The 18,553-nt window shown below is 40.7% G+C and overlaps 1 protein-coding gene across 1 annotated transcript in view; it reads right to left on the bottom strand.

The window, feature by feature from the left end:
- MRPS22 (mitochondrial ribosomal protein S22) overlaps positions 1–18,553 on the bottom strand; it is a 356,930-nt gene that overhangs the window by 164,544 nt on the left and 173,833 nt on the right. The window contains exon 3 of the mRNA XM_011998531.1: positions 7,519–7,589. Within this exon, the coding sequence (XP_011853921.1) occupies positions 7,519–7,521 (3 nt within the window). The 5' untranslated portion in view covers positions 7,522–7,589. The remainder of the gene's footprint in view (positions 1–7,518; positions 7,590–18,553) is intronic.

The raw sequence follows: 18,553 nt of genomic DNA, 5'->3' as shown, positions 1-18,553 counted from the left end.
CAATAGAGGTCACATGACCTAGGTCTGGCCAATCAGCACATTTCATCCCCAGCCTGATTGGTTCAGAGATAGACCAGAATAGGGCCAATCAGAGCTACTCTCAAGACCTACTGCAGTGACAGAGAGAATGTGGTCTCTTCTCTGTCCTGTCTTCTAAAATAACAGGCAGAGGGAGACAGAGACTGAGTTCTAATCACATGTGGGTGGCAGCCCCTGGATCCATCCATTCATGAAGCCAGGGCTATCCTGGGCTTCTCACTTACATAAGCCAATATAATTCCCTTCTCTACCTAGGTCAATGTGGTTTTTATCATCTGCCAGTAAGAAAGTCCTGACTGGTCCAACCTATACATTTTATACATGAAGATACTAAAACCCAGAGAAGGAATGAGCACTGCCCAAGGCCACCAGGATCCCAGTTGGAGAAAAGACTAGGACCCAGCTCTCTGCACCGATGATCTTGCATTTTTGTAACTTCTTTGTGTACTTTTTTATTTTCTAAAACTGACTATGACTTTTGCATGTGGATGAGAATTCTATATGAGGAAGAAATAGTGGAAAGAAATTTCCTGGAACTCAGCCAAAGGAGGTCAGAGGCCAGCCTGCACTCAGGGAAAGACTATATTTCCATGAAGGTGGAATGTTTCAGTGTCGTCGGAGAGTCTGGAAAGACTGTATGTAAGAATCAATCTCTTCTACCTTCTCTGCTGCCTGAAAATTTACCAACAAAGTATATTTCTTCTAGATTAAAAATTGCCTTCTTCAGATTTTTCTTCTCAAATTCAACTCTTCTGGGCAGTAATGACATCCTGTACCCCTCATTCTGTAGGAAGGAGTGACCAACCCCTTTCTCCCAGACCACAGGACCCCAGGAAAGCCTGAGATCTAATGTTCTGGGGGACAGGAAGTGCAGCAATGGGTGTTCAGAAAGCCCTGATGGAGAAGGCAAAGATACCACAAAAGAAGAGAGAAGTTCTCTGAGTTAACACCTGACTGAATAGCACATAGTCCCAAAGAAACAATGAGAAATGAACTGAGACAGACCTTGGTTCAAATCCTACTCTAGCCAATTCCTTCTTGAATACTGCCAGGCAAGTTATTTAACCTTGCTGAGCCTCAGTTTCCTCACCTGTGACCTGAAAGCACAAATACCTGTTTTGTCACGAGGATGAAATAAGCACGTAAAGCACCCAGTTGGTAGCAAGTGTTTAATGAATGAGTTCCCTTTGCTCAAAAGAACAAAACAAAGATCTCCACTATAGTGAATCATTTCCAGAATTCTGACTCTTTTATTATACAACAGATAGTGAGTTTGGTGGGGAAGGAACTACCTCCCTGGGTAGAGAGCATCTATCCAGCAGAACCCACAAAGGCTCCTCCAACCAGCCTCAGCTTTGTGCATCCCCTGGGCTGGCGATCTCCACCATTCCCACATCAGTACATCTGCACACACATCAAGCAGCAGGTCTTCCCTCCAGCCCCACAGGCAGCAGGGTTCCCAACCACAAGCCAAAAGTGCCCTGTGACCCTGAATACAGGCAGATGACATCTGAGGACCCGGAGGCACAGACAGTAGGGGGCTTGGTAATGGTGATGTAGTAGCTTGAGGAATCAGGGCTCAGAAAGGTTAAAAGACTTGTTGATTGTCACCCTGCAAAATAGCCAGGCAGAGGTTAAAAAGCAGACCTATCTATCCTTACCCAGTATCCTTTTTCTGGCCACATTGTCTGGGTGCCATTTTCAATACTTAAGAATCTGGAAAGGACTTTTTGTAGATAGGGCTCTCGAAATCAGAAGTAGGGACAGGGCTAGATCATGAAAATAAAAATAAATAAATAAAATAAAATAAAGTTTAAAAACATGAAACAGGCTAACACTAGTTTCTCCCTTTCCAGGGCTCTTTCATCTTCCTCATGAGCCTACTATTGGAAGAAAATACAGAAACAATCTCCCATGCTCAGGTATTAAGCAGCTCACGTTACTCCCCCAAAGGAATTTGCATTTGAAAAGAAGAGCTAGGGTAGTGCTAGGGCCAAATGACCATAATAGAGGGATTCCAGGCACAGCCTCCCTGCATCAGTTCCCCGTTTCTACCCAGGAACCAGTCTAGGGCTGAGCACTCCTCCAGGAAGAGTTAGAAAGTAGGGAGGTGAATCAGGCTCCGGCTCTGCAGCTGAGACTGGGACCTGAGCTGGGGGTGTAGGAATTGCAGCAGGTTCAAAGATATGTCACCAAAATAATGGAATGCCCTAGCCTCAGGCCAGGCTGACCTCCCAAAGTATGTGTTTGGGAGTTTGCAGCTGGAGCCCAACTGCTTGAAGAGAGCCAGGCCCACCCGGATGCAGGCGGGGCAACAGCCCTTCCTACCACCCCCCACTCCACTCCATCTCTCCCACCCCCTGCCTCTACGCGAAGAGCAGAGCAGTGTGCAGAAGCCACCCTTCCAGGGCTTTCAGGCAGCTGTGGAGGAGAGAGGCACCTGCCCTGGGCTCCGGACGGCTGCAGGCATGGAACCCCCAAAGCTAGCAGACCTAAATCCTAAGCCAATAAGGCTGGCTCAGGGCAGGGTGCAGGACATGTGGGGACCAGTCCCACAGACAGTGGGGAGGACAGGTGGGATAGGAAAGATCATGATACCCAGAGGGCCCTTGAGTGGAGGGGCTGGAGAAGACCCAGGCCTCAATGGAGCCTAAGGCAGGGCCTGCTCAGGATCACTGCTCCCAATGCCTCTCCTACCCCACCTTTTATTTGTCTACAAGATGAACCTCCATGAATAATTTAAGCACCCTGCTGAGTAAAAAGGGATTATTGTCCTATGAAATGTTTTGGATAGCTGGTTGTTGCAGAAAGCCATGTGGGTTTCTGGGCCAGCTGACCTCCCTGTGGAACATAGAGGTGCCGACAGAGGTGACCTCAAGAACCAAGGACCTTTACCCAGCCAGCCTAGGTGGGATGAAGTGGGCTGTGGAGGACATAACCCAACATGTCGCTCCATGGCTGCCCTCCCTGCCCAGGGGCCCCGTGGATCTTTGGTCACACCAACACCACGAAGCTCTCCTCTGCCACAATGGCCACATGGTTACTTGCACCACACCCAGGAGGTGAGGAGGGGGGCAGCCTCAGAGCCATCGGGGGCTGGCCGGGAGTGGGGGCTGGCTTGGGTGACAGCCCAAAGATGATGGCTCTGAGCTCTGAGCTCCTGGTCTGGTTTCTCTCCCTTTCCTGGGGCCCCCCCGAGGTGCTTACCTGTCACTCAAAAGGTAAGGAAGGCTGCAGGAGTTCCCACTTCGTTGGCAGAATAGGGGGCTCACCTGAAGACCTCCCTGTCTAAGCAGCACCTCAGCTAAGCACCTGAAAGGGCAAGGCTCTCAGCTCCTCTCCCTTGGGTCCCAGCAGAGACCTCTCAGCCTCCTCTCCACCCACAGCTCCTTTTGCCACTTCTACCACATTGGGCAAGAATTCAGATTGTCCAAAGCCCCACATCACACACACAAACACAGCTTCGCACAGGAGCAAAGACCGACAGACACACAATACCATACCCACATATATTCCCTCACACACACTCATATAGCTCCCTCTCAATCACACACACCTATTTCACACCAAAACATTCACACTAATGCACACTCATGCACACACACACAAATGGTTCACTCTCTCACACATACACATAGAACATTCCCACCCACAGAGTTATTCAAATGCTTATACAAATCTCACATCTGAACACACACTCCAAGTATACACATTCACACACATCAACTCTCACTCGCATTCACTCATGCATTCTCTCTCTCTCTCTCTCTCTCTCTCTCTCTCTCACCTGTTATTGTTTGACCATTAGCCAGATGACCTCAGGGGTTTTGCTGGGATCAGAAAGGGGTCATGAGGGCAGGAGCTACTAGCTTCTAGGTCCAATTCTGTAATGGCCCCTCCTCATGCCCTGCCATGGTTGCCTCCCCAGAAGTCCCTCCCCAAACAGCACACAATCTTTTGCTACCACACTCAATAAACCATGGTCATTTCTGACCCTCCCTAGTCAAGCCATTTCCCTTCCCTAAACACCCTCTCCACAGTGTCCCACCCTATGGAACCTGTAAGACCCCAACAAATCCCTGACCTTAATAAAGCACTGCCACCAGCACTGAGACACGCCCAGAGGTCCCTACCTGTTTCCTGGGTATGAAACTTGCCTCACTCATAAGATAGCAAAAGCCTTGAGGCCCAAGGAAAGAACTGTGACCCCCTCCTTTTGTGGTCCCAGAACACATACTGTAGAGCTGGACCCTCATCTCAGCTGTGCCCAGGGGTGCTGTCCCAGACTCATTTTGTTCTAATTTAGGCCTTCCCAGTTGAAAGGCATCCACTTAGGGTCAGACATACTCAGGTGCAAACCCAAGCTCCATTTCTAATTGTGTGACTTGGGCAACCTCCTTAACATCTCTTGACCTTAGTTTCCTCATCTTAAAAAAAAAAATGAAAACAATAATCCCTCCTTTGTAGGTAGAAAATTATGATGAATATAAAGTACCCTGCACAATGCCTGGCACATAGTGGGTGTTCAGCCCAATTTGGTGCTCCTTTTCTCTTGCCCTTTCATCTCTCTGAACACAATCCAAGGGGATACCCCCCAGGATGGAGCAGGCTGGAACAGGTTCAAGGGAAGCTAGAGGCACCTGGCTCCAGTTCACACACCTTCACACAGGGCTGCATCTAGGTCTGTTCCCCTCATGTGGAGCCCCAGAATTCAAGGACATCTTTGATTAATAAGAAGTGGAAAGATAAGCCTTATGATAATTAATAAATCATTAGCATTACTTTGCATCAGATAAGCCCATTAATTGTTCTCATTTCCTTACAAAAAGCCCAGGCCCAGGGGCCCCTCACAGTAGGTTGATTTTATGAGAAACCCAAGCCCACAAAAAAAGCAGAGCCCTGGCAGGGTGCGCAGCATCCACCTGCAGGGGCACTTGGGAGTGTATGCCTGACCCACACCTCTGTCCTTCAGGAGAGCAGGCCATGAACCCACTTGGGACCAGAACTCACAAAACAAGCTCTGTCAGGACTCCCTCTAAGGAACTCAAGGACTCCTAATACAGAGCTGCAAACGGGTTTCCTGGTAATCAACTGATGTTCCTGGCACCAACACCAATTGATTACCAGTGTTTGTTGTAGTCACTCTAAGAAAAAGCTACATTGAGATTGAGAGAATAAAAGGTCCTAATTGATTCATAATGGCTGTCAGGAGCATGGAACAGGACATGAAGGCATAAAGGACATGCCTATCCTTTCATTCATTCATTTGTCCATTCATTCATTCATCTTGCAAATGATTAGCATCAAATGCTATGCAAGTGGCTGGGGAGACCGTGTGAAGCAAAAAGATAGTTCCTGTTTTCATGGAGTTTATATTTGTTTCTCTAAAGTCCAGCTGCTTTTCAGGGGAGGAAATTAAAACAGGGAAGAAACTTCCCAAAGCCATACTGAGAGTCAGTGACAAAACTGGCTATAGCTCCTTCCCTGCCCTCTTGCCAGTCCCTCCTTCCCTCAAAGGAGCAGCAAAGGGATCCCAGTTCCCCATTCCTACCCAACACACACAGATGTTCTGCCATCTTCTCATGTATCTTAACCCCAGACTCTGAAAATGGCAGCATATTCTCATTCATTCTAGAGAAATGCTTTTGAATACCTATTGTGTACAGGGACATTGAATTGGGACACATAAAAACTGCCTCCAAGAAGATGGTTGATTGATTAGATAAAAAAGCTTCCTTAAAATCTACTACTACTACTACTACTAATAATAATAATAATAATAATAATAAAGCAAAGCCATCAGGAGGCATAACTTATTAAAGTGCTCTGAGTGATTAAAAAGCATCCATGCAAGCTGAGAAATCTCAAGAGGCTTTCTGAAGGAGGTGGCAGGTTAGGAAGAAATTGGAAAAAAATGTTTGGAGACAGATTATGGAGAGCTTTCAAGGCACTATTAGGAAGTTTAAATGTGTCTTTTGGTTCCTCATTTGTCCCCCTGAAAGTTTACTCAGAGGACACCACTGGATAAACCTGGTTCATCTTTTTATAACATCAGTATTACTTATAGATTTGAAAGTGAAACGTTTTTCATTAAAGATTCTTAAAATTTTGTCATACCCACACAAAAATAAATTCCAGTTAAAGAATTAAACATGAGAATAAATAAAACTATGAAAATACTAGAATAAAATACAGGACATGAGAAAGACTTTATGAGCAAAACTAAGATGCCCTAGAGAAAAAAATAAAGTAGAACCATGGACTCATGCTCCAGGCCTTTCCCAGTGGCCCACTGGCCACACAGACTCAGGATTCACCCTCATCTCCATGGGCCTAAGATCCAAGCCCACTATCATGGACCCAGGATACAGGCCAATGCCCATAGACTCATGCTCCAGGACCATTCCAGTCCAGGCCTGCACACAGACACAGGTTGCAGGCCTACCCCAATGGACCCTGATGCCAGGTCAGCCCAGCCCCTACAGATGCAGGACCAGACCTATCCTTGTGTACTCAGGTGGCAGGCCCTTCCCAGCACCAAGCCATCCTCCACAGACTCAGGCTACAGGCCTGCCACAGTGCCAGGCCAACCCCTGTGAATATCCAGGCCCACCCCAAAGACCCATGCACCAGGCCCATGCACACAACCCAAGCCACAGGCTCTCCTCTACCAACCCAGGTACCAACCCATACTTCCCAAGGACTCCAGTAGCAAGCCTGCCTGCAGACCCAACAGCTGTTTCACCTAGATTCTCTGATAAGCTGACTGGGAAAGGGCCTTCCCTGCTGGAGCCAGTCTATAAAGGCTAGAAGAGATGCCCATATTTTCAAATATGCAGATACCAATGCAAGGCCATGAGGATCACAAATAATCAGGGAAACATGACACCACCAAAAGAACAAAATAAAACAACAGTAACTTAACCTTAAGTGGCTATCTATGAACTGTCTGGTAAGCAACTCAAAATAATTGTCTTACAGAATCTCAGTGAGCTACAAGAGAACACAGACTGACAACTAAATGGAATCAGGAAAACAACACATGAACAAAATGCGAAGTTCAACAAAGAGAAACCATAAAAAAGAATTTCTGGAGCTAAAGAACATAATGGCTAAACTGAAAAATTCAATAGAGAGCTTCAACAGCAGACTCAATCAAACAGAACAATCAGTAAGCTTGAATTCATGCCATTTGAAATGACCCAGTCAGAGGAAAAGAGTGAAGAAAGCCTACAGGTATCATGAGACATCAAGCAAATCAACATTTACATTATGGGAGTCCCAGAAAAAGGGAAGAAAACTTATTTAAAGAAATAATAACAGAAAACTTCCCAAATCTGGAGAGGAAAATAAATATCCAGATCCATGAAGCTCAAAGAACTCCAGACTGATTAAACTTAAAGAGATCCTCACTGAGACATATTATAATCAAGTTGACAAAGAGAGAATTTTGAAAGCACCAAAAGAAAAGCAACTCACCATATACAAGGGAACCCCCTTAAGGCTGAAACTTGCCCTCTGGAAGACAGTGGGATTATATATTCAAAGTGCTGAAAGAAAAAAACAACCTGCCAACCAAGAATACTACACATGACAGACAAACAAGCTAAGGAAGTTCATCACCACTGCACCTGCTTTACAAGAAACACTAAGGGGAGTTCTTCAAGTTAAAATGAAAAGACATTAAGTAACAACATAAAAACTAAAATTAAAGTATAAAACTCACTATAAAGGTAAGAATACAGTCATATTCAAAATACCCTAATACTGTGATGGCAACTCTCTTTTAATTCTGGCATAAAAATTAAGACAAAAATATTAAAAAACAATTATAGCACAATAATTTGTTAATGGCTATACAATACAAAATATATAAATCATGACATCAATAGCATAAAATGTGAAGAGGGAAGAAGTTAGAGTTTCTTATATAATTGAAATTAAGTTATTATCAGCTTAAAATAAACTTTTATAACAATAAGATGTTCTATGTAAACACTCAGTACTAACCATCATACAACTATATGCTTGCTGCCTAAAAGAGACTCACTTTAGTTTTAAGGACATACATAGATTGAAAGTAAAGGGATGGAAAAAGATATTCCATGCAAATGGTAACCAAAAGAGAGCAAAAGTGGCTATATGTGTATCAGATAAAATAAAATTTAAGTCAAAAACTGTCACGAAGACAAGAAGGTAATTATATAATAATAAAAGGGTCAATTGAGCAAATGGATATAACAATTCTAGATATATATGCACCCAAAATGGAAGCATTTAATATATAAAACAAATATTAACAGAATTGAAGGGAGAAATAGACAGCAATACAACGATAATAGGGAACTTCAATACTCTACTCTTAGCAATGAATACATCATCCAGATAGAAAAATCAGTAAAGAAAACATTGAACTTGAACTACACTACAGACCAAATAGACCTTTACAGACATATACAAAAATTCAATTCAACAGCAGCACAATACACATTCTTTCCAAGTGCACATAAAATATTCTCTAGAATGGATCATGTATTAGGCTACAAACAAGTCTTAAATTTAAGAAGATTGAGTATTTTTTCTGATCACAATAGAATAAAGCTAGAAATCAATAACAGGAAGTCTTGGAAAATTCCCAAACATGTAGAAATTAAGCAGCATGCTCCCAAACAACCAATGGGTCAAAGAATCAAAAGGAAAAATTAAAAATATCTTGAGATAAACAAAAATGGAAACACAATGTACCAAAACATATAGGATGCAACAAAGGCAGTCCTCAGAGAGAAGTTTATAGCAATAAGTGCCTACATCACAAAACGAAAAGATCTCAAATAAGCAACCTAACGTTACATACCAAAGAACTCGAAAAATAAGAACAAAGTAAGCCCAAACTTAGCCGAAAAAAGGAAATAACAAAGATCAGAGCATAAATAAAATAGAGATTAGAAAAAAATACAAAAAGTCAACAAAATTACAAGTTAGTTTTTTGAAAAGATAAACAAAATGGACAAACCTTTAGCTAGACTAACAAAGAAATAGAGAAGAGTCAAATAAACAAAATCCGAAATGAAAGGTAAGACTCGTTACCAATACCACAGAAATATAAAGAATAATAAGAGACTAATATGGACAATTATACATCAAAAAATCGGATAACCCAGAAGATACAGATAAATTCCTAGAAACATATAATCTACTAAAATTAATACAGAAAGAAATAGAAAATCTGAACAGACCAATAACAGATTAGGAGACTGAATCAGTAATAAAAGTCTTCCATCAAAGAAAACCCAGCACCTGATGGCTGCACTCCTGGATTCTACCAAGTATTTAAAAAACTAATACCAATTCTTCTCAAACTCTTACAAAAAATTAAAGAGGAGGAAGATTTCCAAACTCATTTTACAAGGTCAGCATTACCCTGATACTGAAAACAGACAAAGATACAAGAAAAGAAAATTACAGGCCAATAGTCCTGATGAACATAGATGTAAAAACCCTCAACAAAATACTAGCAAACCGAACATTAAAAGGATCATTCAGCAAGTAGGATTTATCCCTGGGACGCAAAAGTGCTTCAACATACATAAATCATTAAATGTAATACACCTTATTAACAAAATAAAGAACAAAAATTACAAGATGATCTTAGATACCTAAAAAGCATCTGATAAAATTCAACATCCATTCATGATAATAACTCTTAACAAAATAGGTATAGAAGAAATGCACCTCAACACAATAAAGGCCATATATGACATGCCCACAGCTAACATCATACTCAATGTGAAAAGCTAGAAACTTTTCCTCTAAAATCAAGAAAAAGACAAGGATGCCCACTCCCACCACTTCTTTGTTTTATATATATATATATACTTTAAGTTCTAGGGTACATGTGCACAATGTACAGGTTTGTTATCAGCAAACAAAGGTAATTTCACTCCTTTTTCTATTTGGATACATTTTATTTCTTTTTCTGGTTTAATTGTTCTGGCTAAGACTTTCAGTACTACATTGATTATAAGTGGTGAGAATGCTCATCATTCTTTAAACAAGAAAAAGAAATAAAATGCATCCTAATAGAAAAAGGAGTGAAACTAGCTCTGTTTGCTGATTACATGATCTTATATATTTTTTAAAAAACCTGAAGACTTCAATTAAAAAACTGTGAGAACTAAGAAACAAATTCAGTAAAGCTTCAGTTTACAAAATCTAAAACAAAAATCAGTAGCACTTCCATACCTAACAATGAACTACCCAAAAAAAGAAATCAAGAAAACAATTCCATTTATAATATTTCCAAAAAAAAACCACTTAGAAATAAATTTAACCAAAGATGTGAAAGATCTAACGCTGAAAACTATAAAACATTGATAAAAGAGATTGAAAATTATACAAATAAATGGAAAGCTATCCCATGTTCATAGACTGGAAGAATTAATATTATAAATACGTCAATACTACAGGTCAGTACTACCCAAAGCAATCTACAGATTCAATGCAATCTCTATCAAAATTCCAAAGACAGACCACGTGTGATGGCTTACACCTGTAATCCCAGCACTTTGGGAGGCCATGGTGAAAGGATCACTTGAGGCCAGCCATTCAAGACCAGCCTGGAAAATATAATGAGACCCGTCTCTCAAAAAAAAAAAAAAAAAAAGTAAAAATTAGCTGGGCTTAGTGGCATGCACCTATAGTTCCAGCTAATCAGCAGGCTGAGACGGGAGGATCACTTGAGCCCGAGAGGTCAAGGCTGCAGTGAACTATGATTGTACTCCAGTCTGGGTGACAAAGTGAGAACCTGTGTCAAAACAAAAATCCAATGGCATTTTTCACAGAAATAGAAAATATAATTCTAAAATTCATATGGAACCACCAAATAGCCAAAGCAATCTTGAGCAAGAAGAACAAAGCTGAAGGCATCACTCTACCTGATTTCAAAATATACTACAAGCTATAGTAGTTAAAACATGATACTGGCATTAAAAATGACATATGGACCAATGGAACAGAACAGGGAACCTAGAAATAAATGCATACACTTATGGACAATTGAACTTCGACAAAGGTGTCAAAAGTACACACTGGGGAAAGAATAATCTTTTCAATAAATGATGCTGGGAAAACTGGATATCCACATGGAGAAGAATGAAAGTAGGTCCTTATCTCACACGATATCTTTTAAATCCACTTAAAATGAGTTAGATAGTTGAAAATAAGACCTGACACTGTAAAATTACTAGAAAAAAACATAAGGAGAAAGCTTCTTGACGTTGGTCTTGGCAATGATTTTTTTTTTATATGACCCCAAATGCACAGGCAACAAAAGCAAAAATAAACAAATAGGATTGCCTCAAACTAAAAAGCTTCTGCACAGCAAAAGAAATAATCAATAGAATGAAGAGAAAACCTACAGAATGGGAGAATATATCTGCAAACCATACATCTGATAATGGGTTAATATCCCAAATATATAAGGAACGCCTACAACTCGGTAGTGAAACAAAATAAATAAATAAATAACCTTATTTAAAAAATGAGCAGAGAACCCAAATAGACATTTTTCCAAAGAATACATACAAATGGCCAATAGATATATGAACAAATGTTCAATACCACTAATCATCAGGGAAATTAAAACCACAATGCGATATTACCTCACACCTGTTAAAAAGTCTATTATCAAAAAGATGAAAGATAACAAATGTTGGCAAGGATGTGGTGAAAAGGGACAGCCTGCATTCTGTTGGTGGGAATGTAAATTGGCACAACCATTATGAAAAACAGTACAGAGATTTCTCAAAAAATTAAAAATAGAACTACCACATGATTCAGCAATCCCAGTCTGGGTACGTATTCAAAGGAAATGAAATCGGTTTCTTGAACAGTTATCTATATTCCCGTACTCATTGGAACACTTTTCGCAATAGCCAAGATATCGAAGCAACCCAGGTGTCCATCAATGGATGAACAAATGAAGAAAATGTGGTAAATACTCACAAGGAGACATTTTTTGTTTTTTTAACTCTTAATACCATGACAGATTATCAATGGGGTATTATTCAACCTTAAAATATAAGGATATTCTGTCATTTGGAACAACATAGATGAATCTTGAGGACATTATAACTGAAATGAGCCAGACACAGAAAGACAAATACTGCATGATCTTACTTATATGTGGAAACTAAAAAAGTCATCAAAGCAGAGAATAGAATGGCATTGCCAGAAGCTAGTGGGGAACGGAAAATGGGGAGATGTTGGTCAAAGAGTACAAAGTTTCAGCTATGCAGGATGAGTAAGTTCTGGAGAGCTAATGGACAGCATGGTAATTATAGTTAGTAATACTGTGTTATATTACTGAAATTTACTAAGAGAATAAATCTTAAATATTCTTATCACACACATGAGAAAAGATAACTATGTAAGGTGATAGGTATGTAATTGGTGTGGTTGTATAATAATTTCACAGTGTACACGTATATCTAAACATCATGTTGTATACCTTCAATATATACAAATTTTATTCATGAATTATATCTCAATAAAGTTGAGGGAAAGAAATAAAACTAGGGAGAAATATTGATGATTCTTTATACTTCTCTGCATTTTCCAAATTTTCTGTTATAACCATGTATTGCTCTTATAATTAAACAAATGTAAGTGTAAAAGAAAAAGACAAGTAGATATGTCTACTTTAAAAATTTTAAATTCTCTAGCACACTAGAAACAGAATATCAGATGGGGAAAATGTTTGTAATATATACTATAAACAAAGGAAAACATCTCTAAAATATGAAGACTTCCCAACAACAACAAAAAAAAATCAACGAGCAATTCACAGAAAAAACACAAATAGCTAATAAACCAGGATTTCTGAGTCGGTGCACTATTGAAAGCCCCGTCCCCATCATCACGACCATCAGCCCCTCTAGCCAGTGGTAACAATCAAAAAATGTCTCCAGACATTGCCAAATGTCCCCTGGGTATAAAATCATCCCTTGTTGAGAACCACTACTAATAAACATATGAAAATATATTCAGCCTTCTGAATGAACAGGCAAATTAAAATAACAAAATATCATTTTCTTTTATCAGACTGGGAAGATTTTAAAGATGGATGGTGACTACAGATGGCAAGAGTTTGGGTAGAAGGATGTTCTCATTCTTCATTCATGGGTACATAAATAAATACAATTTTAGAAGACAATCTGGTGGCATTCATCCACTTTTTAAATGTAAAAGCCCACTGACCCAGCAATTTCACTCTGCTCCACAAGACAATGCACAAAAGTACACAAGGACATATATACAATGTATGTTCAATGGGGAATTCTTTTTATAATAATGGAAACTTGGAAATAAGTGTAAATGAATACAGTAATGATTAAATTGTGGTACATTGATATAAATTACACAATAAAAAGAACTGTCCAAGACATATTGCTGGGTGAAAAAAAGCAAGTTGCAAAATAATATCAAATATTTATTTTAAGTTAAAAATGACATATTGCATGTGTTTATATGTGTCATTAGAAAGACAGAGAAAGAAAGATCTGGAAAAATAAATAGCAAGTTGTTAATAGTTGTTAATCCTAGGGAGTGGAATGGGAAGGTGGTAGGAGAGATAAGGGTAGTAAGTGTAGGGAGAGAGAGGAATTTTACATTTTCCATTTATAGAGTTCTGTATTGTTTGAGCTTTAACAGTGAGTATTATTATCTTTATAATTTTGAAAATGAATTTTCAGCAAATTCCAAAATAAGGTTCATACTATAAATATATGAAGGGTTCATGTTATATATGCAAGTAGAATCAGTAAAATCCTATTGATCTCTGTTGATTTATGTCACTTTTCCAAAGATTAGACAATAAAGCGGTATGTGCAGCTAGCTACACGTGGAACAATTCCGTTCTCTCAGTTATGGAGAAAGCAGACGCCTTTTAAAGCAAACAAGCGTGCAACTGCAGCAAAAATAAATTTGACCAATGTGTCAGCTACAGGCTAGGGCTGAGCTGGGCAGGGCATATGTTTTCTCAGCAATTCCCTGAAATGATCTGAAAAGGGAGTTTGCCAACTTAGAAACGAGTTTTATTTTCACTTTTACTACATAAAAAGCGACGGGCCTCCCAGATCTCTTCAGCTGCCTGCTATTGTTCCCCCGATCACATGTTGTGTTTATAAATCACTGGGCATTTTTCCACTTTCCACCACAGCAAACTGTTCTCAAACACAAAGAAACCAGAAGTTCTGGGGTATTGAGTTATTTTTAATTTCCCGTTTACAGTATAGTAATTTTAACATTATGTTTTCAACTTGGAACATGGATCAGTGGTTACGAATAGGATGTCTGAAGCACAAGTCTGTAACCAGTGAAAATATGAAGCTATTGAGGCAAATTCAGAATAGCAATGATTCACGGGGACTGTGACAGATGTGTTGTTGACTTGGAGGCCCATCATGTGACCATAACAGCTACAAGAGCCAGAGCTCTGCCCAAGCCACATCTAGTGACCTGGTAGTGGGCAGCTCCCTCTAAAACACCATGGAGTGAGCTGAAGTGGGTTTTATTTAGTGCAGATATAGCATATAAAATAATGGTATAAACCATCTCTACTGTAGAGACATTGAAAAAGTAAAATATGCAATTTCAAAGAAAAAAAAAATCACAAAATATGGGCCAGGCACACTGGCTCACGCCTGTAATCCGAGCACTTTGGGAGGCCTAGGCAGGCAGATCACGATCAGGAGTTCGAGACCAGCCTGGCCAACATGGTGAAAACCCATCTCTATTAAAAATACAAAGTAGCTGGGCATGGTGGCTGGCGCGTGTAATCCCAGCTACCCAGGAGGCAGGAGAATCGTTCGAACCCAGGAGGTGGAGGCTGCAGTGAGCCAATATCGTGCCATTGCACTCCGGCCTGGGTGATAGTGCAAGACTCCTTCTCAAAAAAATAAATAAATAAAATAAAATAAAAATCACAAAATAATTTGACAACATAAAATAGAGAAGACTCAATTAAGGGCAATAAAATGAAAAACCAAATCAAAGCAAATGAAAAATTTTCCTGGGCTGGGTGTGGTGGCTCATGCCTGTAATCCCAACACTTTGGGAGGCTGAGGAAGGTGGATCACTTGAAACCAGGAGTTTAAGATCAGCCTGGGCAACATGGTGAAACCTTGTCTCTACAAAAAAAATACAAAATATTAGCCAGACGTAGTAGCACTCACCTGTAGTCCCAGCTACTTGGGAGGCTGAGATGGGAGGATCGCTTGAGCCTGGGAGATAGAGTCTGCAGTGAGCTAAGATCCCACCACTACACTCCAGCCCAGGTGGCAGAGTGAGATCCTGTCTCAAAAAAAAAAAAAGAAAGAGGTCAGTTCCAAGATGGCTGAAGAGGAAGAGCTCCAGTCTACAGCTCCCAGCATGAGCAACACAAAAGACAGGTGATTTCTGCATTTCCAACTGATGTACCGTGTTCATCTCACTGGGGATTCTTGGACAGTGGGCGCAGCCCATGCCCGAGCTGAAGCAGGGTGGGGCATCGCCTCACCTGGGAAGCACAAGGGATTGGGGAATTCCCTTTCCTAGCAAAGGGAAGCCGTGACAGACAGTACCTGGAAAATTGGGACACTCCCACACTAATACTGTGCTTTTCCAATGGTCTTAGGAAACGGCACACCAGGGCATTATATCCTGCGCCTAGCTTGGAGGGTCCCACACCCACAGAGCCTTGCTCACTGCCAGCACAGCAGTCCAACATCAAACTACAAGGTGGCAGTGAGGTTGGGGCAGGGGTGACCACCATTGCTGAGGCTTGAGTAGGTAAACAAAGCTGGGAAGCTCAAACTGGGTGGAGCCCACCGCAGCTCAACAAGGCCTGACAGCCTCTGTAGACTCCAACTCTGCAGGCAGGGCATAGCTGAACAAAAGGCAGCAGAAACTTCTGCAGACTTAAACATCCCTGTCTGACAGCTTTGAAGAGAGCAGTCGCTCTCCCAGCACGGAGTTTGAGATCGGAGAACAGACAGACTGCCTCCTCAACTGGGTCCCTGACCCCCGAGTAGCCTAATTGAGAGACACCTCCCAGTAGGGGCCGACTGACACCTCATACAGCTGGGTGCCCCTCTGAGACGAAGCTTCCAGGGGAAGGATCAGGCAGCAACATTTGCTGTTCTGCATCCTCTGCTGGTGATATCCAGGCAAACAGGGTCTGGAGTAGACCTCCAGCAAACTCCAACAGACCTGCAGCTGAGGGTCCTAACTGTTAGAAGGAAAACTAATAAACATAAAGGACATCCACACCAAAACCCCATATCTAGGTCACCATCATCAAAGACCAAAGGTAGATAAAACCGCAAAGATGGGGAGAAACCAGAGCAGAAAAGCTGAAAATTCCAAAAATCAGAGCGCTTCTTCTGCTCCAAAGGAACACAGCTCCTCTCCAGCAATGGAACAAATCTGGACAGATAATGACTTTGACGAGTTGACAGAAGTAGGCCTCAGAAGATCAGTAATAACAAACTTCTCCAAGTTAAAGGAGGATGTTCAAACCCAGCACAAAGATGCTAAAAACCTTGAAAAAACATAGGTGAATAGCTAACTTGAATAAACAGCACAGAGATCTTAAATAACCTGATGGAGCTGAAAACCATGGCATGAGAACTACGTGAAGAATGCACAAGCTTCAGTAGCTGATTCGATCAAGTGGAAGAAAGGGTATCACTGATTGAAGATCAAATTAATGAAATGAAGGGAGAAGAGAAGTTCAGAGAAAAGAGTAAAAAAGAAATGAACAAAGCCTCCAAGAAATATGGGACTATGTGAAAAGACCAAATGTACGTCTGACTGGTGTACCTGAAAGTGATGGGGAGAATGGAACCAAGCTGGAAAACACTCTTCAGGATACTCTCCAGGAGAACTTTCCCAACCTAGCAAGACAGGCCGACATTCAAATTCAGGAAATACAGAGAACACCAAAAAGATACTCCTTGAGAAGAGCAACTATAAGACACATAATTGTCAGATTCACCAAAGTTGAAATGAAGGAAAAAAAGTTAAGGGCTGCCAGAGAGAAAGGTCAGGTTAACCACAAAGGGAAGCCCATCAGACTAACAGCAGATCTCTTGGCAGAAACTCTGCAAGCCAGAAGAGTGTGGGGGCCAATATTCAACATTCTTAAAGAAAAGAATTTTCAACCCAGAATTTCATATCCAGCCAAACTAAGCTTCACAAGTGAAGAAGAAATAAAATCCTTTACAGACAAACAAATGCTGAGAGATTTTGTCACCACCAGGACTGCCTTACAAGAGCTCCTGAAGAAAGTACTAAACAGGGAAAGGAACAACCGGTACCAGCCACTGCAAAAACATGCCAAATTGTAAAGACCATCAATGCTAGGAAGAAACTGCACCAACTAATGAGCAAAATATTCAGCTAACATCCTAATGACAGGATCAAATTCACACATAACAATATTAGCCTTAAATGTAAATGTGCTAAATGCTACAATTAAAAGACACAGACCAGCAAATTGGATGCAGAGTCAAGACCCATCAGTGTGCTGTATTCAGGAGACCCATCTCACATGCAGAGACATACATAGGCTCAAAATAAAGGGATGGAGGAAGATCTACCAAGCAAATGGAAAACAAAAAAAAAAAGCAGGGGGTTGAAATCCTAGTCTCTGATAAAACAGACTTTAAACCAACAAAGATCAAAAGAGACAAAGAAGGCCATTACATAATGGTAAAGGGATTATTTCAACAAGAAGAGCTAACTATCCTAAATGTATATGCACCCAATACAGGAACACCCAGATTCATAAAGCAAGTCCTTAGAGACCTAAAAAGAGACTTAGACTCTCACACAATAATCATGGGAGAGTTTAACACACCACTGTCAATATTAGACAGAAAAACGAGGCAGAAAGTTAACAAGGATATCCAGGACTTGAACTCAGCTCTGCACCAAGCAGACCTAATAGACATCTGCAGAACTCTCCACCCCAAATCAACAGAATATACATACTTCTCAGCACCACATTGCACTTATTCCAAAATTGATCATATAATTAGAAGTAAAGCACTCCTCAGCAAATGTAAAAGAACAAACTATAACAAACTGTCACTCAGACCACAGTGCAATCAAATTAGAACTCAGGATTAAGAAACTCACTCAACTCTGCACAACTACATAGAAACTGAACAACCTGCTCCTGAATGACTACTGGGCAAATAACAAAATGAAGACAGAAATAAAGATGTTCTTTGAAACCAATGAGAACAAAGACCCCACCTACCAGAATCTCTGGGACACATTTAAAGCAGTGTGTAGAGGGAAATTTATAGCACTAAATCCCACAAGAGAAAGCAGGAAAGATCTAAAATCAACACCCTAACATCACAATTAAAAGAACTAGAGAAGCAAGAGCAAACACATTCGAAAGCTAGCAGAAGGCAAAAAATAACTAAGATCAGAGCAGAACTGAAGGAGATAGAGACACAAAAAA

This window comes from Mandrillus leucophaeus, unplaced genomic scaffold (assembly GCF_000951045.1).
Source record: "Mandrillus leucophaeus isolate KB7577 unplaced genomic scaffold, Mleu.le_1.0 Scaffold573, whole genome shotgun sequence".
NCBI classification, from domain to species: domain Eukaryota; kingdom Metazoa; phylum Chordata; class Mammalia; order Primates; family Cercopithecidae; genus Mandrillus; species Mandrillus leucophaeus.
This window is presented reverse-complemented; position numbering and strand designations above follow the sequence as displayed.